We start from the raw sequence: 26,199 nt of genomic DNA on the forward strand, positions 1-26,199 counted from the left end.
CCTTAACCCTTTAACTGTCAAGTTATTTTGATGATTTGGGTACACAAATTGTCAAATTTTTTTATTGGAAAAACCAAATGTAGCCGAAATAAACATCTCCCGATATATATTCGGGTATGACAATACGATGCACTCAAAAAAAAAAAAAAATTACCCCGAGAAATACTCGGGCGTGACATTTTCGAACACCAGTGATCTCGGGCATGACAGTTAAAAGGTTAAAACTCCTTAAAAGTACATAATTTTCGTGTGCAGAAATGTGTACGAACCCTGTGTAAAGAAAGGAGTGGGGGATACATTTTTGTAAATTCAACTATAAATTGCGACTTTTAAAAAATGCTTTCTGTAGAATCTTTTGAGTTTAAAACTGCAGATTGGTAGACTTGGGAGTATTTTAATGTTGTGCAGATCATTAATTTTTATGCAATACATACATGCATGTGTCGATGAATAAATGACCAAGAAGTCGAGAAATAAGATGAAAGGTCCTCACGTACAATGGCAGAAGTGTACTGTGTTAAATTGTAAGCAAATCTATATAAGGCTAATTGTGAAATTATAGCATTCATGTTTTTCAGCTGGATATTAATTGGAACAAATATTCAAATTTGCCAGTGTGTTTCACCTTGATTAGGCTTGAGTCGTTCAGATGTCTCTTGGAGTAAGCAGACTTCCCGAAGTGTGTCTGACCTCAGCACTTCAGATGGCGAGAAGAGGAAACGTGATAGTGACAGTAGTGGCAGTGAGGACATCGATGGTGTTGCTCTGGAGGATCCTGGACCAAAGAAGCAGAAGGTGACAGTTGGCTTTAATAAGACTTTTGGATCAATCAAATCTGTTGCTTCAAATGAAAAGAAAAACCCGGCTCCCATCACTATCAAATTAGGACTTCAGGTATCTGTAATTTGAAAACATAAATTTTTGTAGTATTATATTGATGCATCTCTTAACATATTTGGCTATTAAATTTGATATAATTTTTTAAAATTTGAAGCTACTTTTATTTAATTTGTTTAGAACTGTCTGTTGAGAAAATCTAGACATGGATTAGTAATTAAGAGAATAATAGGGTTCTTTATTATTGTTTGTAATTGAAAGTAATTTTTTAAGAATCCTATTTCCTTTCATAATTTTTTTTTTAACTTTTTCTTTGTCAGAAAATATTAGCCAGCTAACCCATGTAAACAGACATATGCTTTTCTCCAGAGCGGCCCAAATCTATTTCTTACTACTGATTTCTGTGTCATAATGTTATAACTTATTTCAGTTTTTTGAATTATAGAATGGATTCTCAGTTTTTCTTTGGAATTGAAATGGGAGGTAGCTGTTAGAGCATTTTTGTTATTTGAAAGGATTACTTTAATTTTTTTTAGCATGCTTATAATCTAGTTGATGAGTTGCATATTGAGATCATCCTGCAATTTAAGATTTTATATCATGAAAAAATAAATGCCATATTTAGATAAAACTGATAATTTTGATTCTACAGAATCTGATACTGAAGATGATGAAAATAAAAATAAGTTTTTGATGGCAATGTATTGAAGTTCAAGTTGATTTTTCTTAAAAATAATTTTTTTTAGACCATGAAGAAACGTTAAGGTTTTAGTGTGATGCCAAAGAACTAAATTGAGCAAATAGCAAAAATTATGAGGATATTAAATTTTAATTTGAAATATAAATATTTATCTAATGTGTAATTGTATAGGAATCAATTCTTTCGTAAAGCTAATAAATATATGTTCTAATTAAGTCTCATTACATGCACAGTTTACTTTTCCTTTTAAAGGATGAATTTCTGATTGAGTTTAAATAATTACATATGTTTATTTTCTGATATCCAAATTATATTGATAGATGGATATTAGTCAGATGATGAAGTATTTTCAGTAATAAAAGACATTTGGTACTGTTCTGTTATTAGGACTGGATTCATATTCCCAGAAGCTGACAATTTTGCAAAACATTTGAAGCATAGAAATAATCGCCAGATATTTACCATAAGGTTAAGTTGAAAAAAAATTCAAGGAAAAAATAACAGATATTTGTAAAATTAGATATTCTTAATGTAAATTAAATAACTTGCAAAAAAATCAGAAAAAAAAAATTGGTTCACAAATTAAAATTAATGCAGAGGCATGAAACTGTGGCTATCGTTTAAAACATCTGAAAACTTATGTGTCTTAGGATGCTGCTTCCGCCATGTTAAATTAGAATCTAATTGGTAAGCCTTAGTGCCACATTGACATTTATTTCACCATTTCACACTGCCCCTTAACCTTTCAGTTTGCATATGGCAACTAGTATTGAGATCGATAAATTATACTAACGCAGAAATGTTCAGATCCGGCCTCTTTTATTCTTCAGTCTTATACCTTTTCCAACAGTATGAGTATGTTATAGAGCCATCAATAATATTTTTTTTCAATAACTTTACACAAAGCTCTGGCAGAGCAGTTAGGCACAGTAACTGAAAAACATTATTTTGTTTCTTGGTAGATCCCGCCACAAACTCACTGGAGAGGAAGGATACAATTAGCATTATTATTATTATTATTATTATTATTTTTGTTGTTTTTTTATCAACTTCGGCAGTATTATCAGTGCCGCCTATTCACCAACAGTCTTGACATTAGTGCATGGCCAAAGACTTCCCTTAAACTTTCGAATGAGTAATAGTTCAGTGATTCATATCAAGTTGATTTTGACAAAATTTGTTGGAAGTTAATGAATTTGGTTTTTATTGATAAAAATAATGCAGTTTTAAGGACACTTAGTATTGAAGTTCTAATAGTTTTTTCACATTTCTTTTAACATTCATACTGCCTAAATACTGTTTACAGCCCACCTTTTGCCTTTCGATTGTTCTAAATTTAAAATAAAAGCCAAAGCAAAAGGAAAAAGAGTAAAGCACAAAAGTGAAAAATTTCAAAACTCTCACCATTTGTCTTGTTCTATCATTAATTGTAACTCAAATGATAATAAATATTGAGTTATTAGTATTATTAGAAGCTAATATACAAATTTTCTGTATCATGATGTATATTCTGTGCTGATTTCCAATTACTTTTGATACATTTTTTAAATGCATGTCTGTCATTTTCTCAGATATGCATGATTACACTGATTCTGTAATGAAATTTATAAACTAATTCTATAATGACATTTATATTTTGCTGGTCTTTCTGCTTGAAATACTTAATGATGCTAGATTCACACCAGAAGTTTTATCCTTATGTCTTGACTTTTTGACCATTATAGTCCTACACATGCAGAGATCTAACTTGCAAGAAACTCCTGCACATGCTGCTTTAGAACCTTTTTAAAAGTAAGTTAAGCATGTTCAAAGCTGCCAGTTATTCCAATTTTACCAGGAAATTCCTGGTTTTGCATCATATGTACTGACAGATCACTGAAATGTCCCGATTTTTAATTTTTAGCCTTTAGTAATGAAAAATTTTTCACAGCGATAAATGAAATTTATTGATTTAATGAAAAATTATGCAAATTCCATGCCTCCACATCTAGTACTTTTCAGAATAATTTTATTTCTTCTGAATCGCATTTTTTTTTCTTATTACACTTTTTTCTTTATCTTTCTCGTATTAAATGCCATTTGATGAGTTGTCTTTTTCTACTGCAAACATATGTAGATTTGTATATGAAGATTCAAGAAATGTTTAATCAATTAATATTTGTACACTGCTGGCCATTACAATTGCACACCATGAAGGAAAGCAAATACAAAAAAGATATTTATTGCACGTAAACAGTATGGCAAGAAGACAGAGTGATTAAATTTGTAAGTATTTTGGAGGTTTACAGGGGTCCGGATTTAGGCCCCTGGCATCTAAAACAGCCCTTATACCATTAGGCATGGAGTCAACCTAAACTTGGATGACAGAAATGGGCAACTCATTCCATGCCGCTTTATGGCACACTTCATAAACTGTATTAGCTGGAGAGAGGTGGCGGGCCAGTCTCTCAGCAGCCCATGACCACATGTTTTCAGTGGGTGACAGATCTGGAGACCGTGCAGGCCAGGGCAGCAATCGAATGCCCTGTATACCCAGAACACGATGTGCAACATGTGGTCTTGCATTATCTTGTTAGGACAGAGTGTTTGGGGCCCTCAAAGTTAGGGTACAACCACCTGACGTAAGATGTCAGAAAAGTACCTATCTGCATTCAAATTACCGTTAATTCGAACTAGAAATGTGTGTATCGTGTACCCATTGGCTGCCCAAACCATTGCACCAGGACGGTTATTCTATGTTACAAGAGACGACAGCAAGTTGTGGGCTGCCAGATGTCGCTACTAGTGAAAAACAGGTCTGCCCGACATCCTATATTCTCTGAGTATGGCAGTTGTCGAAAGCGCGTAAAAAAGTGTTGCCCGCGTTGTCAATCAGAGTTGTGCATTTGACGTACTAAGAAGACAATGGCTTTGTATGTGTTTTCGTTGCTGTTTTTTTTCCATATTTAAACGAAGAATTTGGTCGTTGATCTCTGAATCGGTGGCGAATTTATGGAAGCTATGTTGATGCTTTTGCTCTGCCAGAAGATGTTTTCATTGCGAATTTCAGATTGCCAAAATTTATAGTTATTTTAATTTGCGATGAACTGAGAGAGTGTTTGGAGCCACATTCAGAAAACAAGAATGCAATTTCTACTGAAAGAAAGGTTATTTATGCTATTCCTGACATTATAAATATAAATTGTAATTATATGCCTTAAAAATGTAGAAGATAATAAGTTTATCAAGCACATAAACCTTCTTCATTTAATACAAATATAGACATCCGATAAGCTTCTACTCGATTTATGTACAGCAAGACTTATTTTAAAATCTAACAATTGAATACTTTACGAACAATACTGTGAACACAAAAAGGAATGTCGTTCATTATTACACAAAATTCGCACTACTGTAAAGCAAAAAACTACTATAAAATAGTTTTGTAATATTTTTTCAGTGGTAGTACTACTACTAGTGTGTTACTTTTAAAAATAAGTTTTAACACAGAAGGGCTATTAATTTCGTTTTGCTATTTTGTGGCATTTCACGATAAATGTTTAAAATCATTGCCACCAAATATTATCACACTGTATTATATTTAAAGAAATTAAATAATGAGGAATCTGCATAAATGTATGAATGTTTCTTGCACTGTGATAAAACAATGGTACCTAGAGCCATGAAATTTTGAATAACATAATCCTCCATCCTAATATAGGCATCTGGAGGCCCAAATTTGGAAATGGGAATTTGTTTATTATCTATTTCATATTTTGTAAAGCATTTATAAGTGTTTGATTAAGAAACTCAACGATTTCAAAGTGAGCATTGGCAACATTGTACGGGGGGGGGGGGGGACATTTTCATCTCTAGTGCGCAAGACTAAAGGAAATTCTGAAAATATGCTCTTTTTAAATTATATATTGCTGTTGAAATGAATTTTATGGTGTAAGTGTGAAGAACATGATATTTATTAAATAAAGGTAAAACGCAAAATGTTAAAAAAACGGCTCTTGGGAGTAATATAAAATCTGAAAGCTTTCAGACTTTTTTTTTCGTGTGTGTAATTTTATTATGGTTTAAAACTGGTCTCTAAGGGAGGACTTTCTGAGGGAAACTGGCTCGTATACACGTTACACATGGGGAAAGCCACAAAAACGCTGATGCAGCCAGCGTGTTTGCGGGATTCGCACCTCGGACGAAACTACTTGCGTTCAGCGAATCTAACGCTCGGCCGCTGGTGGGCTTATTAGCAGAATTATACTGCATTATTATTGTATTATGCTATAAAGTAACAATGCTATAAGACTGAGAGTTTGTTCATGGAATAGTACTTTTGTAATCTATTAGTATTAAAAAATCATTGTTTCTTTGCAAACTTGAGGGGAAAAAAATGTACTGTTCATAGCAGAGCTCTCATTTTTATATTGTAAAAGAGATATTGATTATTACAGTACAAAGTCCGTATTCCAGACTCGTCGGGTCTTCGGCGATTCAGGATTAAGGTTTTTCCGGATCAGTTTAAATCTGGTAAGATGGCATGCAGAAATTATACAATTAAAAGTATGAAACCGTAATTTATGAAATAAAGAGCAATTATGATCTAAAGGGTATCAAAATTTATATAAAAAAAAAGCTTAATATTTATTTGTTTACGTTATTAATCATTTCTTTCAATGTAAGTTGTTTAAGTTGCTTTGTTTTTTGTGCTAATACTTTCTCTTTAATTCCATAAACAGACATAATTTCTTGTTAAATAACAAAGTTCCACCTATCGGAAGTGGTATTTTCTGGATCTAGAACCATACTACAGATACCGCCATCCGTTGATTGGGGCATTGTCGTCGCAATGAAAAACTTCTGTTATATCATCTTTATATCATCTTCATTTAATACCGCTTCTCCACATTTCTTTACAAAATTCAATAACTGGAAAATTTCACCTTTAGTTTGCGATGTCCGAAAACCTTCAAATTCGTGGCTATCATCTTCATCGTCCTCATCATGAAATATGGTAGCTGGCAATAAATTATGTCAAGCATTTTTTAACGTATCTGGAGACATCCTCCCAACGCGCATGCGCATGCTTAAACGCGCATGCATAAAGCATACAAAAAAAGTTTGAGGCTTTGAGGTTCGGATTATAGATCATTCCATATAATGGATGTCCGAATTACGGACTTTGTACCGTATTAGTTTTCTATTTAATGTGTCGAAACGCTGATTTGACAAGGAGTTCAACTGCAGGAGACCTACACTGATTATTTTTACTTTAGTACTTGCATTGTGAAAAGGATATTACTATCTTTTAATTATTTTCACAGAATAAAATCTTTTAAGAAGGAAGAATATTTAAAATAAGCAGTTCTTATATATATACAGTCAAAAGTCGTTAATTCGGACACCCATAATTCGGAATGATCTATAATCCGGACATCAAAACTAAAAACTTTCTGCGCGCGCGCCACGTTGACACATGCGCAGAGGCGTTCACGCGTGCGCGTAAGACCTTTTACGACTGCGCATATGAGTGTGCGCAAGTGCAGAATACGTTTTCGCGTGCGCATTTTATGTATAATGGACGTATAAGCTAAAATTATCTAATTATCTATTTCAGTTAATGTTGATGATTGCGTTGTTCCTTAATTTTCGAATTGCATCCGGCTTATTATTTTTTGCAGACTGTAAGAGCAATTTCATAAAAGTAAGCTTAAACTTTCGATTATATCAAATAGAATTTCCGATATATATTTGTTAATATGTAAAGAATCTAAAGCGAAAGTATGTTTTGAAATCCGAAATCTGTTTATCAATTTCACGCTGCTCGGCGGCGGGCGCCTAATGAACTGGAAGTTGATTTATCAGCACTATCCTTATCTTCAGCGCAGATGTTTTTATTTTATTTGGCTTATAATTCCTTACCAAATGTAGTATTTCATCTCGATATGCTCCGTCTTTGATATGATTTAAAACAAGTTCCTCGTCATTATAATTCGCTTCCGATAGCGAAGAAAAGTGACAGAGGTTATTGAAAACAAAAAAATTTCGATTGACAAATTAGTCGGTGTTCTTGACACAGCAATTATAGGACTTGAACGGCGGAACTTTGTAACTGAACAAGAAATTATGTCTGTTTAATAGAATTAAAGAGAAAGTATTATCACATGAAACGAAGCAAAACTTAAACAACTTACATTGAAAGAAATGTTTAATAAAGTAAACAAATAAATATTAAGCTTTTTCTTTTTGCAAATTTTGATACCCTTTAGATCATAATTGTTCTTTATTTCATAAATTACGGTTTCATATTTTTAATTTTAGAATTTCTGCATGCCATCTTACGAGATTTAAACTGATGATCTATAATCCGGAAAAATCGATAACCCGGAATCACCGAAGTCCCGACGAGTCCGAATTAACGACTTTTGACTGTATAAGAAATTAAAATAACAACAATGTAATATTAAAAAAAAAGTATTGGTAATTGTGTGAAAAAATTGCAATACGAATTAATCACATATACAGGATAGATTAATATAATTTTGCTTATATATTTTATGTTGAACAAATATTTTCTTCTTTTTTAAGTTATAATGTTAATTGTAGAATAAGATAGTTGAATGCAGCAGCAATCGGCCATACTGTAATAGCGAATTAATTTTATTTCATTTCCTGAAAGAAATAATTTTCGTAGAAAAAGAAAATAAAAAAAAGGAAGAAAAATTAAGAAAAAAATATTTTCTTTCTAATTTCTTATTTAAGGAAATATTTTTCTAATATTAACTGTAAAGTAAATTGCGTGAAAACAGTTTTAATGTAAGCATGGGAAAAAAAAAAAAAAAACTTGGTTTGCTATTATATTGTAATGCAAATTAATCATATTATAAATTTAAATGATTAAAATTGTTTATTTCTAAAAAGATTTGAAGTAAGCTTAATTCATTTACTCTTATCTATTTACCGTTGCTTTCATGGTATCCCACATCACTCTTCGCCCTAAATTCCTGTGTCAACTTCCCCTTTAAAAAACGGGATTTTCCTTCACATAACACAGCAGCATATTCTTCTGTGTGTTGGTCATAATACTGTTTTCTGCCATTTTTATCGAACTACAAATGCAGCGTGCGAGTTAGTGAAATAATGGGAGAATATTCCTAGAACTTCATCCAGTGCACGCTATAAATTTCGTCACTGGTCTGTGCTGCGATTGGTCTAAAGCTCCTTGAAGCTTTGTCCCCTTTTAGTAAAGTCAAATGGACCCACCTGCCCACCAACTGATGGTCACAGAATGGCTTTCTCCGCTAAGTTGTGATGGCTGTCCATACCGGTTTTTTTGAGTCAATATTGTTCGCTCAAGTTGTAGACAGATCCAGTGATCATAGAATAGGCGTCCAGGTGCAGGGCTCCTTATGTCGATATGCAGTTTCCTTGGAACTCCAGACACGTATATGGCCATCAGACTACTGCACATAGAACGGAGACTTGTTTGAAAAGGTGACATTGTGCCGCTCTTGTACCCAGCTTTGTCATTTGGTGCACCAGTCTCCATCTCTCTCTATGCTAGATTGCCAAGGGAAGCCAAAGTAATGGTCACCCTGCTGATAGTCCATAGTCCATGCTGCTGCAAATGTCGATGCACTTTACAAGCTGATACTGGGCATGGTGAAAAGATGTCCATTTCCTGAGAAATGGTCTGTGATGTGGTCGTACGGTTTTTCAGGTCTCTGACCTCTAAATGCCATGTGTAAATGAAATGAATTACTGTTAAGGAACTTATTCTCTATCCTTTAAACCAATTTTGAGAACAAGACTTTTTTTCCTCGGGACATCATATCTTCACATCTCCATTTTGGTGCTTCCTTCAAATTGAAGTAGAGCTTTATTTTATGGTTTTTCGTGCACTTTCTTTCAGAGTGAATAATTCTTCTTTCATGAAGGAATTGTATGGAAGATGTTTTATTATTAGTTCCCAGTTTTTCATATCCAGGGTGAGCACAATAATAATAGAAACACGCAGGTGACTGTTACATCTTTAGAATGTGTGGTCTCATTGCCAATTTTGAAAAGGCATTCTTTTGCTTTTTTTTTTTTTTTTTTTTTTTTAAAGTTAACATTATTTATGATTTTAAAAGTAAACAGTGGTGATTTCAAATTGACCAATCTCTTCGTGAGTTTCAAAACATTTGACAATGACTCCAGTTCCAATAACAGAGCAGTACCTTTCCCACATAGCACAAAAACATCCTTGGGATATCCCAAGGATGTTGCTCGCGGGATATGTGCACATCCTCAGGACATCCCGCAATATCCCGCGAAGCTCCTAAACACCTCCTACCGAGTGCTTAATGTCACATCCCGGGATATCCTCAGGACATCCTAACCAAGTCCCATCGACAGCGTGCGGGATGTTATTAGGATATGAACTCCTACTTACTACATCCTCAGGACATCCCGGGATATCCCACAAACCTCCTAAGCACATCCCATTATATCCTAAAAACGTCCTATCGACAGCATATGGGATGTTATTAGGATTTAAAGTCCTACTTACTACATCCTCAGGACATCCTGTAATATCCCAATTTCCTCCTAAACTCATCCTCCTGAGCGCTTAATGTCACATCCCAGTATATCCTTAGGACATCCTATCTACGTCCCACCGACAGCGTATGGGATGTTATCAGGATTTGAAACACTAGTTACAATATCCCTTTAACCTCTTAAATACATACTCTCAACTGTTTAGTGTCACTTCCCAGTATATATACAGAGTAAAATTCCAGTGAAAGTATGTGAAGGTGTGATGATCTAAAACCTACTTTTTTTACACAGATAGTCTCATATCCTTCTCCTATGGTTACTATGGAAAAATCAGAAATGTTGAAAATATTTATACAACTTATTTTGTTTTTAAATCTGAATTTGTGAATATATTAGAACTGAGCAAGGAAATTAAAATGAATTATTAATACAAAATATTAAAACTGAAAATTTTGCTTTTATTTTTAAGATATTAAAAATCTTTTGATCATTTTTAAACATCCAATAGCCCCCAAATTGAATTATTCATAATTAAATTGTTTTACAAAATCAGTTTCTAATTTCAGTTAATTTGTATTAAAAATTGAATAATAAAACTAGCCATTTAATAATCTTTACATAAATGAATCATCTTTCTTTAAAACATGTAAGGAATTTATAGTGTTTTGATGACACTGTTGGGAAATTGTTAAAAGGAATAAATTGTATTTTTAAAACTAAATCAATTCCTAGCCTCAGAATAAATAAATATGTTTTTGTAACATGAAAATGCTGCAGGCTTTTTTATATATTTAATATTTAGTTGTAAAAATTCGACATTATGTTAACAATTCTTTATATCATTCAAAAGGTAACTCAAGAAGCTCTTCTAAAATTCTATCTTTCTGCTCACACAATTAAAAAAAAAAAAAAATCTGAAAGGCCTCAGATTTTAGCAGTCACTCAAAGAGGCTAAAAGTTTATGAATGCATAGCTTATCAATACAGATGGGGCAGTGGAAATAGCAAAATATTTTATAAGATACTGACACCAGAAAGTTATATATCTTCTATATATTTGAAAAATGAAGAAATATATCATGTAATTATGTAGAAATGTTAAAATGTTTTCAATTAGATATATCATGAATTAAATGCATTTTAAATCAATCAGATTAAAAATTAAAAAAAGCATTGTTAAGAACTGTGTGTAATGCTTTTAAATAGCTTGGCTTGTTAGTCAATAATATATTAGATTTTAAAGATAAATATGTTAAATTTTGCCAAATGGCAAGACTTGAATGAAAAGCGAAACAAGTTTACGATTGACGATATGAAGTCACATTTCAAAACTAATAGCCCTTTTAGATTAAAAAAAAAAGTTCTGAAAATAATTTGCAATGGTTCATTGGTATTATTTTACGCAAAATTCAGTAAAATGAAATTTACCCGTTGAAATCAGCACCAAATTAAACTTTGTAAATTCTAGCGCATGTTAAAGGTTGTCTCATGCAGAATTTTATTACTAACCATTCATTTCAGAGCAAAATAAAACAGTAATTGCCATTTATATGACAATCAATATCAAAAATTTAAATCTGCATTTTATGCAGCATAGAAAAACTTCAAAAGATCTACTGTTTACCATGCAATTAAGGCATTTTATTCTGCAATCAACTCTACCAATTATTAATTCCATTAAGTATATTAAGTTTACTCTTTCTGCTCAATATATGCTATGTAAAATTTTCCATAAATTTATTAATTCATTTTATTTTGAGGTGAGCTTTTATTCAACTCTCAATGTCAACGAGAATGTTTAGTTCATTTTTTATTCGGTCTCAAAAGAGAAATCAAAATACGTGGATTTATGTATGTGTATTTATGAATCAAAATACATCAGAAATCACAGTGAGAAAAGCACTGCTACCTTAAATTGTGATTATATATAACAAATGCAGTGAATTATAGTTAAAAAATAGTGAAAATATTTATATTTCTGAACTATTTCATATATAACATATTCAGTTTCGCATATGTGGCAATTTAAGAACTTTTTTACGTATACCAATTTTTTGAAATATCTGCAAATTTTTGTATCTTCAAGGAAAGCTTATTCTTTCACCTTTAGTATATAAGTAATGGTAATTTACCAGATAAAATTACTTAATGGGGAATACAGAAAAATATCTAACCACTTACCTTTGTGACTTCATCTGCAGAGAGACTAAAAAAGCAGTTCAGCTAAATCTGCTATAATAAATATTTATAATAATGCTAAATTATGCAATATCTATTAATATGACAAATTTTTGTAAAGCTATTTATTTGGATGAAAAATAAACACATTCAGAAATTTATGGCACTATATTATGATTAACAGAGGAAAAACACTTTTCAAAATTCAAAATAGTTTTTATTAATCCAATTTATCACATTTTATTTGAATTCATGAAAAACAATCTTATATCCATGTATTCTTATGTATATAAGAACTCTTGATAAATTGGATCTCTGTCATTGCCTTTCACAGCATCTAAAATAAAAAAACACTCACAATTACTATATGTGAATATAATTCATAATTAAACAAATGACTATTACAATGCAAATTAAAGGAGGCATTTAAAATATTTTAACATTTAATACCTATAAACAGAGTAGCAATTATTTGATTTTTCGATTATAGTAAAATAAACATGGGGGATGCCTTTTAAAATTTTTTATGTCAGAAAATAAACTCAAACCACCAGCTGAACATATGAGCAGTTTTATCAATCAGCCACTGGTAGGTAACCTGGATACTAAATCAACATATAAAGTTGCCAAGATAAAGAGAGAAACAAAATTATGATAATCACATCTTACCTATTCATAAAACTATTTTAAATTTAATGTGTAGGCAAGTCCAAAAAGAGTGAGAATGAATTTATTTTGCAACACAAAGTAAAGTCTTTCAGGAGCAAAAAAAAACTTGTCTCATGAGATTGGCAAGTAAAAAATAATTAACTGCATCTGGTAACATTTATCTGACAACACATAAGTAATTGTTAGCTACGTGCAGAAAATAAAATCTGATCAGGGGCGTAGCTAGAAGGGGGGAGGAGGGGCATCTGTCCCCGGGCACAGAATCCAAGGGGCGCCAAACTGATGTTAGAACATTTTAGAATTAAATGTTTTCCATCCTTGGCAAGCAGTAGGGGGCGCGAAATCTTCAGTTGTCCCTGAGCACTGAAAACCCTAGCTATGACTCTGAATCTGATCATGTTAATGCAATTTTAAACTTTTGAATTTAACCGCAGAAATTTACCAAAGAAGTACTTGTAACAGTAGTAAATGAAGATGTGGCTAATCTTTACTGTATGGTACACCTTGGTTTCTGTCTGAAAAAAAATCGCAAAGTGGTTGTTTGTGAAATGTGGAAGCCCATTGTGTCAAATAAGTTTTTCGGTAACCCTAATGTTGATAATGTTGGCGAAAGTAGCCTTTAGGGAAAAAAAAAAAAAAACTTTTTTTTTGTCAATAAAAAGGAGTTATTTCAAATATTGCCAACGTGTTGTGATGAATTTAGTTTTGAGCTACTTTTTTTAATAGTAAACCTTTTGTACGGTCCCAGGTTTTTGGTTCTTACCATTCTTTTCAATTGCTGTGTTTGGTTGTACGGAAGTGGTATGGTCTTGTATTCTGAACATGCTATTTATTATTTTGGTGTGGGTACCATCGTTTGAGTATGTCTGAGGTGACTAAGAGACGAAAAATTGAATTGAATTGCTTACCTGGAGGATGGTGGTGGGAAGCCTAAACATATGCATGTGAAAAAAAAGGTACGTGAAAAAAATGATGTTTCATTTATTTTTTTGTATCTGTGTGTTAATTTTTGTTAGAAGATTTGTTGTTTAATGTTTTTATGTTAGGAAATATGTATTTTTGGTAACTTATTCCTCTCTGTTAGTGTATTTTTGGTTGTCTGTATGTTAAGACAGTGGTGAATTTTTTCTTTTAACTATGATATTTTTAACTTTCTGATTTTCTTAAAGTGAAAATAGATCAATGTGTACATGGACAAAGTTAAGGCAGTGCACAATGCCCAGTTTGTGCAGTTCGTTTTAATAGGTCGATGTGTACATGGACACAGAGTTTGTGTATGTCTTTGACTTCTTATTTTGGTTTTGTGTAGCGGCCACCTTGAAATTGGTGCCGATCCTCTCAAGTGACGATCTTGATATAAAAAAAAGAAACGATTCGCCAAGGGTTACAGTAGAGTAAATTTTTACCAAAGATGTTGTACCATAATCACCATTTCAGTGGTTTAAACACTAGTGGAGCAGTATGCAGAGATGAAGATTTGAGTTTTGTTTACACAGCATGATGGTTTAGGCACTCCAGCCATTACAGTGAACAAAATTATAATAAACATAGCCACAATAATTGCCTATAAATATTGATGTATAACACTGCATTAACTAATATATTTCTTATGCTAGTATATACAGAATCCTTAATCGAAGGGAAAATCAGAAGACTGTGCATGCATTTTCCTTTAACTGAAACATGGATTTGACCATACAAATCTCAGTCTTACGGGACATTCCACACTATGCAGATAGACAGTAAAAAGTGCTTGCGTTGTTTTTATTTGTTAGAGGTATGAAATAAATATACTTCTAGATTTTAATTTTTTCTTTTCTTGTTTTACATTTGGATTACCTATCAAAAAGTAAGGAATTTTGATATTATTACAATATCGGAGTTAAAATAACAATTATTGGACGTGTTAAAGTAATGAAAATTTTAAATTAGGTTAAAAAGTAACCCTTAATGTGGCATATTTTTGAATTAAACTCTATCGACATTAAAAACAACAAAACGTCCCTCTTTAATTAACTAATTTTAAATACAGAGCTATGAATGAATTTTTTCCCTTGCATGTTATAATAACTGAAACAAAATTACTCTGATACAGTCAAAATTCCTAAATGCAAGTACATAAAATTTACTTTAGCAATTTAAAGAGATGAGACACACTGAACACATGAATAAATTTCTATCAAAGAATAATTTATTAAATTTGGCCCGTTCCATAGTAAACTTTAACCATTAGATTACATTATTACACCATGTTATCAGTTTGAAAAGCAAGTCATATGCCAGATCTTGGATGTAAAAGAAATGCACAAAATAATATACAGATTATTGAAAAATGATGTATACCAATGTTTATAGATATGATTAAATATAACAGAAAATTTACTGTCACAACCACATTTTTAAGTGAAATGTATTATTTTAAAATTTTACAATATTTAAGGTATGGCATTAAATGCAACATTATGTGCCTGGACATAAGTTAGTAAATTAAAAAAAAAAATAATAATAATAATCAAAGAATGAATGTCATGAAAAATTTCAAAAACAAGCAGAATTTAATTTAGAAGACCTTTAGACACTTATGATAAATAAATTTGAGAATTCTTCACCCAAAATTAAATTATAATTAATTAAAACCAGTTTGACTGACCTTCTACAAAATCCTTCAGCTGCAATTTTTTCTAGCTTGAAAACCAAATTCTTCTCCACATGGTAATAACATCTTAACCAGTTGAAATTCCTGCAGAAAGTTTGATAACACAGTAATAGAATTAATAGAATAGAAAAATTAACACAAAAGTATAGAACATCATTTAAACTTAACATTATTACAAATTTTGGTGCTTTCTGACTATCTGCAAAGCTGTGAAAATTGGCAAAATGGTTAGTTTATGGTTCATATCTACTGCTCTGTTCACAAGTAGTAATTCAAATAAGCACTTTATAAGAAACAAGAAATTTTAGGATGCACACACACAAAAATATATATATTGGGTCAATATTCACATATTTTTTCATCCAATGGAATACTATTCAGAAATAAAGATTAAATATAAAACATGTAAATACATGTGTGTGGTATGCATATTCATAGTTTGCTATTATTGTGTGCATACTCTTGCTGTTTTAGCATAAGTTGAAGCTGTGAGGGCAGATGATAAGAAAGTATCAGAATTTTTCATGTATAAGAAAAGATTGCCCTGAAAATAGTATCTCAATAGTTTAGCACTGACATTTACATAGCGCATTAGAAATATATAGTAATATATGTATAATAAAAAGATAATTGCATATTATTAATTCATTTTTTTTAAATGCCAAACTTTAACAATTCTTTCACATATAATTAAAGAGAATTCTTTCACATGAACATCTAAAATCCATTCTTAACTAAAGAATAAATAATAAAACCATGTAAATTTCTTATCAAGCCCATCATTTCCGAAATGTCTACTTCTGAAAGTTCCCAGCATTTCTCAGTATATTATTAAATTTCTAAACTAAGCATCAATGATCGTCATGTTCGCTAATGTGGCAATATCTTTCACACTTCTTTGTTACCACAAGTAACAAGTAGGCTTCAATAAATTTTTAATCTTTTTTGAATATTTTATAAAAGGATTAAGCATTTTTCAAACTGCATATCATTACATATTGTTACATGCTACTTTTGTCTAAAATTTGTACAAATAATAAAATTAAATGAGCTCTTTATAATATACTCGAAAAAATAATTTTGTATGAAAATTTGTATGTTATATATTGGCCTGATTAATGATTCAGGAAATAATTCTGGTTTTCAAAGTGCTTCCAATAATTCAAATTTCAGCTTGTGTCAAAATAAAATCTATAACACAAAGATTTTCTTATGAACAATGCATTTTAACATTATTCAATCACTGGCAATCACACAGTACTGATTGCTTCAATAAACATTACTGTAACTGTGTTATTTAAAAAACTGTAATGTTTTAATTATTTCCTTAATTAAAACATTACAGTCTTTTCCTCCTTCTAACACCAAAAGAAAACCCAGATAAGAAATATAAAAATATCAGTAAAAATAAATTATATTATTGAATGACACTTTACATTAAGTACACTTATGCATATATTATTTTATTATAAATTATTTCAAAATCAAAGAAGAGAAAGAGGAGAAACTTTAATATTGACATTTCTAAAATGATATAAACATTAATCATTTAGCACAATTTGTTATTTCAGGCAAAAAGAATTAACTTTTCTGGATAGCATTTATATTTCCATCTCACTTTCAATGAAACATTAAGAGAAATGCATATAATTTAAACACCAGTTTATTTTATTTATCAGACAGATTATGTCAACTCGAAAAAACCTATCAGTAAAATTCGGTAGTAGTAATTCTGAATGTCAGGCAACTTGCAAGATTCAACAAAAATTATCAATACTTTTACTATAATGACAATACTACAGTAACATGAACATAAAATTAAACTGCATATAACTATAAAATAAGCCAGCATATAATAATGGTGCATTGGTTTCTAAAACAATGGGCTTGATGAAAAAATACATGTATTATGGTAGCTATTCATATTCTTCAGCTTTCCTAATATTCTCATGTTCACTTTACATAACTAAAGTATCTAAAATACAATAAAAATGCAAACAATATTTATGAGAAAATGATAAAAGCAGTCATAAGCATTTGATTGAATGACCATATTTTGTCTTCCTGCAAGTCGAATCTTAAAATGATATGCAGTTTGAAAAATGCTTAATCCTTTTATAAAATATTCAAAAAAGATTTAAAAAAGGTACTGTTCTGTTATCAGGACCGGGTTCAGAAATGTATTTATGTATGCTTGTATATTTGTATGTTTGTGTGTCTACATATACACATCTATGCACATACTTACGAACACAGGTTCATACATTTCCGATTCTGGTCCCAATAACAGAACAGTACCCCCAAAAAACTTGAATTACAAACTAGATTAAGATAATGTTTCAACCATACATATTTTGGACAAAACAATGCAAACTCTTATTTTTATACAATTGTTCAAACTATTTAACATAAATTTATTGCTGCAATAAAATAATAAGCAATCTGATCACACATATTATTTTGAAACTGAATGCATACACTAGACTAAAAAAAATTCAGTCATAAACATTTGCATAGCAGGGCAAATTAGATATTTGAAAAGACAGCCAGCCATTGAGATACACGTAATTCACGACAGAATGGTAACAATTCATAAAGCTGTGAAACATTTAACTGTCAAAATGACATAAATTCGAAAAGCAAAAAAAGTAAACATACAAGTATTGCAATTGAACTTACCTTTCATGCAACAAAAAATATCCATACAAGTTAACCTCACGGCGCAGCCATTTTGGATTTCGTTTCAAATCAGACAGATGTTCACGGATTTGCGGAAGAATACGAGGAACTAGTAGTTTGCCGGATACAATGTGAAATGACGCGAAAGAATATAGTTCTGTAGAACTTCCTACATTATTCTGTAATAAACAGTACTATTTCCTAATTTTTTCTTTATCTAATTAATTAATTAATAGGGAAATAGTTAAATAACGCCGAATTCATTTTTAATGAAATGTAAAATTTTGCATGTATGCGACGACCACCTTCCATCCAATGTTTCTGAGAATATAAACAAATTTTGGAATCTGAGAGTATCAGTAAATAAATATATAGAATATCGCCTCTCAAACGACCACTTCTGAAAGTGACCAATAGTTCTGAGATTATAAATAAATATTGATATTAAGCATTATTTCTATAAGATGACCATCTCTATATAAGACCAAAGTTTCTAGAATCTTGGATAGTCATCAGAGATGTATCTTTACTGCGAAATTATTGCACGACTGTAATTCAATATCAATAACAGATCGCGTGATTGAAAAACATTTTCTGTCCTGTAATTAGAGGAAAAAAAAAAAATTTCCTTATGAGGTATTTCTCCCACTTTCCTAGCGTGCCTTCGTGGTGTAATAGTTCTGCACGCTAGGCCGGTATTTCAGAGGTCCGTGGTTCGATTCACGGCGAAGGCGGTTGCTAATTTTTCATCTCTACGGCTTCCCAAAAAAATCCTAATGTCTCTACAGTGGCGCCCGAACTAAAAAGGTGTTGGATGAGGTATATCCACACCCAGGATTTAGTGATTGGATCCCCTTAAAAAAAAGTTGGCCTCTAAAAAGAGAAGTAATATAAGGTATTTCTCCCGCTTTCCTAGCGTGTCTTCGGCCCACCAGCGGCAGAGCGGTAAAGTCGCTGAACCCTGGTAGTGCGATCCGAGGTTCGAATCCCGCGAATGGGCTGGCTGCATGGGTGTTTTCGTGGTTTTCCCCACGTGTAATGTGTATACGAGCCACTTTCCCTTAGAAAGTCTTCCACGAAGACATCCCTTCCCTTAGGCAGATAGCCCTAGTGTGCTTTGCCATAATTAAATACACCACCACCACACCTAGCGTGTCTTCATGGTGTAGTGGTTCTGCACACTGGGCCGGTATTCCAGAGGTCCGTCCTTCGATTCCCGGCGAAGGTAGTTGCTAATTTTTCATGTTTCCTGCTTCCAAAAAAATACCTAATGTCTCTATACCCAAATTTAAAAAAAAATCGTTTCCGTAATTAAATATATATATATCTAATTTTACCTATATTTGTAGTAGGGTTTGTAATCTGTAAGTAATTATACATGTAATTTATACATTTTTTATAAAAAAAATATGTTATTTAGAATTTTGCAAATATTCTAGAAAATGCTAATCCATTGAAAAAAATCTTTTCCATAACTAAATAAATTTTTAAAAACGTCAGAAAAAATAGCATTTAAAATTAATACAAAATAACAAGAATAAATCATCAATCATATCAATATTTTTAATGTACAGCATTTAGAAACAACTTAGTAAAATACATATGAAAAATAAAATAATGTGCAAGTTTCAGATGTGCAATGTCAAAAAATTAAAACTGGTAAATTTGAGAACAAATATCCTCAAAATGTTTGACAACGAAAGTCCTCCGGACAATGCAGAATGAATGTCCTCAGGATGTGAAATTGGTGAACTCCTCAGGACATCTGAGAATCAACATCTTCAGGACATCCTGTCATATCCCGGGACATAGCGACTTAAATAAGACATCCTCAGGATGTTAAATTACGATCTCCTCAGGACATCTGAGAATCAACCTCCTTAGGACATCCTAAGTATGTCCCGGGATATTGCGACTTAAATAGGACATCCTGAGGATGTTTTGTGCTATGGGAGTTGTAACATATATGTAAGCTTTGTTGCTAATCCTCTTTCTTTTCTTGTCTTCTAATTTTTTTCCTTAAACCGGATATTTATATGGATATTATTTATATATGTATGGATTTATACATATACTGATTTTTTCCCTTGTGTTGTCATGCTTAACATGCACTAATTTTTGATAAATTTTTAATTCCTTTACAGTAAAGCCTTATTTGAGTGTTATGTAATTCAAGCTACTTAAATATTTGGTTCATTTTTAACTTTTAAAAATTGCTGTAACATATAAATATAGAAAAATTTAATTCATTCTTTTAATTTGGTTGGCAATACATCAAATATGTATACAGACTAATACTTTTGATTTAATATGGTGGCTGTTGTGTGACCGAGCAGCATTGTATGTCCTGCTTGCAGTAAAATGTGAGTTAATTGTTTATTAACTTATACTGAGACGTGTCTAAAATGTTTTGCATTTTCTTTAAACCTTTTAATATTATATATTCTGGCAGTCAACTTCTTTAATGTTATTTATTTTATATTAAATTTTTCATTTTTCTTAAATTATCATTTTTAATAAGTAGTTAGTTGCATTTGAAATCAATAGTAAGCTTATGTTTTATGAATATTTCAGAAAACAAAAGAAAGCAAGCCTTTGTCACTTCTGCAAAAAACAAGTGCCTCTGTTGCTTCTGCATTCAACCAGGAAAGTGATGTAAGTTTTTTTTATAAAACTTTCTTTTTTGAAATTACAAATATGAAATATAAATAATAAGTACAAAATAATCATTTTGTAATTAACAAAATTTCATATTCAATTTGTATGATACTAAATCATTCTTTTACTTCTACTTCCAAAGAAATATTGGTACTTTTCCGTTTCACCGTCGCAAATCTTGCCAAGCAGACTTTATTGGCAACAACAGACAGTATACACATAAAATGTTGACAACTGTTAGTTCTAAGAAATTTTTATTTTGAAGGTATAACAGGGTTTATACGGTCCTTAAAAGTCCTTAAGTTTTTTTTTTTTGAATCTATTTTTGATCCTTAAAAGTCCTTAATTTCGCCAAAATTGTCAGAAGGTCCTTAATTTAAATCATCTGGAATTTCTGTTTGTTTTTAGGACTGCCATTTTGAGTGTGGATTAACATTTTAAACTGGTAAAATAATATTTTTGGCGATTTGCTGACAAATATGGTTATCTTTTGAATGGTTTCATGGGTTATAATTTGTTTCTATTTCTAATATAAATGGTGGGATACTCGAGTTTCTGAGCAAGAAGTGAAACATAAGCATTTCAAAATTATTTCATTTTTTCTAATGAAGAGCTCTTAACAACTTTTCGCTATTTGGGATGTGATTTCTTTAATTAAACTGTTCTAAATTTGGTGACTAATCAACATTTTGGCGATTTTAAGATCTATTTCTATAGAAAATTTTTAATTCCGATATCTAAGAATTTTTCGACGGTTTGTTTAGAACATTGTAACATTGATAAATTCCATTTAAATAATGGTAATATTTTTGAATTAGAGATAGGATTAAAATAAAGCATTTTATTTTTTGCTGTGATATTATAAAGTTCCATTTCGGCCATTTATTATATGTGGAAATAATAAATAAAATTTAATAGTGGTCACGTAAATCCATAATGACTAAGGTTATCTTATACCTAATTTAATTACTTATAACTAACTGCTTGCCCTTAAAAATTATCTCTGCTTATTAAAGGGAGTTATTGCCTTTCATTACCGTAGTCACAAGATAAAACACAGAATTGTAAAAATTCATGTAAAACTTATTCTTCACATCTAGTGAGACTTAAAATTATGCAAAACAACTTATCATTTCTGGTGCTTTAGTGGCTTATTAAAACCTTAATGTATATTAACTGAGTCACAATCTCTGGAACTCTACACGAAGCTACGACACTAACGGCGTCGGCTCAGGCAAACATTGTTGTTCGCACATAGGTTTCCGCGCTCTCGCCGCTACCCTGGAGTAACTATGTGCCGATTTTTTATTTTATGATGCTTCGAAGGTAGATGAAGATTGAAAAAGTAGTTGCATATGATAAGCACGATGAGGCAATGATGGGCATATCTATGGTGAATAAATTGGAGAGTCGACAGATACCAGTGTGCTACAGCTGTAGCCGATCGACCAAATCAGGCGGTATGAAGTGCAAGTAAGGAGATAGCAGTACAGTGCAAAGCATAAAAAGAAATGCCAGTGATTGCATAAGAGTCTATGTGTGGCATAAGTAAATAGCTAAATCTGACTAACGGTGTCAGACAGAGCCCAGCTAACTTTCAGAACTTGCCAACCGTGCCTACATCAGTCCTTTCAGGTTTATTTTGATCAGCAGGTCTTTCTCTGGGTAAGTAGCAGCAGTGACAACAGCCAGTCTTTTGTTGTGAATCATGCTGATTATGATTTTACTTCTCATTTTAACCGATGCTGCTTGACATAAATACTGTTAACTATTTACTAAAGCTCTAGACTGAGCAAGTATGTGGCAAAATGAGATATAAAATCAAATCAACATAAAACGAACTGTTAGTAAAACGTAAATAAAATGATGTCATTTATCTCCTTTCAAATATGTTCAGTTCTTATAGTTGTAAAATATATAATACTCCTTGATAAATTTCTTATATTTTATTCTCAGACTTAATAATAATTATGTTAATTAAGTCATGTTTAATAATAATGCATCCTACTTATGGATATATTTTATTTTTAGGATGGTATTACAAAAGTGATGTTCAGGCATAGATAATATTTTTAATTAAATTTATTCAGTTCCCATTCGCTCATAGGTCCTTAATTTTTTTCATTATTGGTCCTTAAAAGTACTTAATTTCCGTGTGCTGATATGCGTATGAACCCTGTAAACATTTTAATTTCGTTTAAAATTTTGTAAAAAAGACCAATAAATAAAGACATTAAATTTGTAAAAAGACTAATTTAAGAATTTACTATGCTTTTATGATACAACATCTTGATTTGCCGTTTCATATCATGTGACTCCAAGTGATCCACGTAAACTACACTACAAAAATCTAATTCTCTCAGTAATTATCTACATTAATTTCAAGTTAAATTTTAATTTGGTATACAAGTTTAAATGCAAGACTTATTTCAATTGATACGAATAGCTTACTCAGAAACTGTGCAGAACCGCAGTTCTTTACTTCGCTAGTGCATTCTCATTAGAATTGATGAATTTATCCCTTGACCTTGCCTTTTTTATATTTTTGCCATCAGGTGAGCAGTGTGATTGCATCCTAATTGACTTGATTACCGACCACGAATGGTCTTAGGGCATAAAATTGAACTATCTGGTAAAAATTCTATGTAATTGTATGCCTGTATTGAAAGAAACAATCAATCTGATAAGAAATGGCTGTGACTTGTTTTGAAAATGAGGAATAAAAGGTTACCAGTGAGGATATTTCATTTGGCATCAGTTGTACCATACTGACGACTTTATCGCCTGCGCCGGCAAAACGCAAAAGTACCGAAATATTTTGTTTAAAATGTGTTAGTGATAATTTTCTTTTTTGCTGTGATGTAATTTTCCCAGCAGTGTTTTTTTCCTCCTTGGAAAAGTATTTTCTTCTTATGTTTCTCAGTGTAATTTTTAGTACAACTTTTAAGAAAGGAAAAAGATATGGGCAGTCTAAATGTGAGGAAAGTCTTTACATGAAAAGTTTTGTGAAAACATCTTTCTAATGCTAAGAGAGGTACAGAGCTGCTATTCAGTTATGCCTTTTTTAAAATTAATTTTAACATATTCATGTGCGATGAGCTCTACATTAATCGGGTACTTTTTAGTTACTGGGATGCAATTCAGAAATATATATGTATGCATAAGCACATACAAACGTACATAGATCCATTCTTAATACAAACATACATTTCTAAACCCTACCCCTGATGACAGAAACATACCTATAATCATTTAAATTCTGTGTTCATCCATAAACAAAGCAGATTTAGAAATTGCGTTAATTTTAGCATGCCTATATAATTTTTGAAGACAAGTGACGGAGGACACGAGCACCACCCCTCTACCATAGCGGTTAATTGGTATAGCACCATGTCCCCCTTGTCTAAAGTACACCAAGAAGGTATGGGGAAGGGTTAAAGGCCACATGACCCCCTCACAAAAGTCGCCGATTTAAAATAAGGCAAAGGTTTCTACCATATGTAACAGTGTTATCTGTACAAAAGTTCTTCCATGAATTTACTCACTTCCAAAAGTTAAGCACGAAGATATAAAATGCAAAAAAATTAACAAATACTGCTTTACTTGACACAAAATTCGGCAGGAAAGTATATATGTTAGCAGAAGAGGAAAGTAACTAAAAATAAATTTGGTGTATATTTTTTTAAGCTGCAAGCAAGCTTTTAAAATGCACCAGTATATTTGCAAAATATATATTCAGACTAATTTTTAATACAAGAATTTAGTTAAAGGGATTTACATTTCAGATTCATGTTTATAAACACTAAAACGTAAGGGTTAATTATATGATTTTTAATTAAATTTTCGAATATATATGCGATCATGTAGTTTTTGCATAAGATGAAACCAATTTACTCTTTAGTCATGGTTGAAAAAATTCTGCTGTGCAGAAGACTAGAAAGAAAATTACACCTGGCTTGACCATTGAACAGCATTTTTATTTAGGAGAAAAATTCTTCAGAAATACATTTTTATTTAAAATAGAACTACACTAGGAATGTTAGCCCCCAGTTTCTGTATATGCAGTTTACATATTAGGTAAGGCAAAATGAGAGATGTGGTATGTTCAAGCAATGGCCGGTAAGAAAATTGTTACATAATGATTGTGGTTGTATTTATAGTCTGGAAAAATCCTGAGCAACAGTTGAGCTAATGATTTCGCAGTGCAGAGAAATTGCAAGGAAAGACTGGCATAATATGCTGCAGAGTGACATAAAATGGTGCAAAGTATATTTCTTAAGCAGGGATGTGTGTAAATAAAATTTAAGAATTTAAATGTCTGTTGCCAGTTGGTTTCAATTAAGTTTAATAATTTCATTTAATCATTTCATTCAATATATTTAAGCATTTTTATTGTAGGAAGAGGAGGAAATGCCACCTGAAGCGAAAATGAGGATGAGAAATATAGGAAGGTATAAAATGAGTTTAATTTTTAATTTATTTCCGTGTCCAATGCAATTTAATGTTTCAGTTGTGTTGAATTTTAGTAGTTTATAATTTGTAAGCTTTTACGACTAGGCCAGAATTAACAAACATTTTTTTTTAAAGCTTCTTTAAAGTTTTAAAATAATTTGCAGTAATAGGGAAACTAACAACAGCAAAAGAAACCTTTTCTGAGATTTCCTTTAAGCTCCTAAAACTGTAGTTGTAAATTTTTTCTCTTTTACAAGTATTTTTCCCCCAAAATTTTATTTGTTATTCAGGGAAATTGATGCTTCATCAATAGCCACAAAATATTTTTATTTCTATGGGTGTAAATGATTTTGATAAAAAGTTTTTAAGAGTTTACTGTTGTAGCGAAGGGGGTATTGAAATTTATATTATTCTGCGAGTTGGTGTCTTTTCTTTTGAGAAACTTTTGTATTAGGTATGAAAGTACATAATGTCTTTTGATATAAAAGTAATGCTTGAGAGTTTTTCAATTTACTATGAACAGTATTGCATATTTTACATACTGAAATTTTAATTATAAGAATTTTGTATTTTAAAAATATTGACAGTTTTGCTTTGAAAACATAATTACATAATTCTCTTGGAATATTGTAGAATTTTTGTTAAATTCATTTAAAAAATGTTTAAACTACTTCTGCACGTTATGTGATGTGGACTGCATAATTTTGCCCTTAGTTCTGTTTTAATTAAATTGCATCAAGGGCTGAAAAATGATTGTTTAGAAAAAAAAGGAATAAAGAATGTAGCTTTTATACATACCAGCATAAAAATGTATTAAAATAAATGCAGTGAAAGTTATTTCAGTGCAG

General features: G+C 31.3%; 1 protein-coding gene and 1 long non-coding RNA gene across 2 annotated transcripts in view; one reads left to right on the plus strand and one right to left on the minus strand.

The window, feature by feature from the left end:
• Window positions 1-26,199, plus strand: part of LOC118191030 (PEST proteolytic signal-containing nuclear protein-like) — a 49,012-nt gene that overhangs the window by 18,574 nt on the left and 4,239 nt on the right. The window contains exons 2-4 of the mRNA XM_085815397.1: window positions 635-894; window positions 20,816-20,896; window positions 25,298-25,350. Of these exons, the coding sequence (XP_085671523.1) occupies window positions 635-894; window positions 20,816-20,896; window positions 25,298-25,350 (394 nt within the window). The remainder of the gene's footprint in view (window positions 1-634; window positions 895-20,815; window positions 20,897-25,297; window positions 25,351-26,199) is intronic.
• LOC146999102 (uncharacterized) lies at window positions 12,433-16,380 on the minus strand. Its single transcript, XR_015040765.1, has 2 exons — window positions 15,557-16,380; window positions 12,433-12,574 (listed from the first exon to the last, which is right to left on the minus strand). It is a non-coding gene; the product is annotated as an uncharacterized LOC146999102 (long non-coding RNA).

Source organism: Stegodyphus dumicola, chromosome 1, assembly GCF_044657685.1.
Source record: "Stegodyphus dumicola isolate Sdum_Otavi_A_Nest chromosome 1, ASM4465768v1".
NCBI lineage: Eukaryota > Metazoa > Arthropoda > Arachnida > Araneae > Eresidae > Stegodyphus > Stegodyphus dumicola.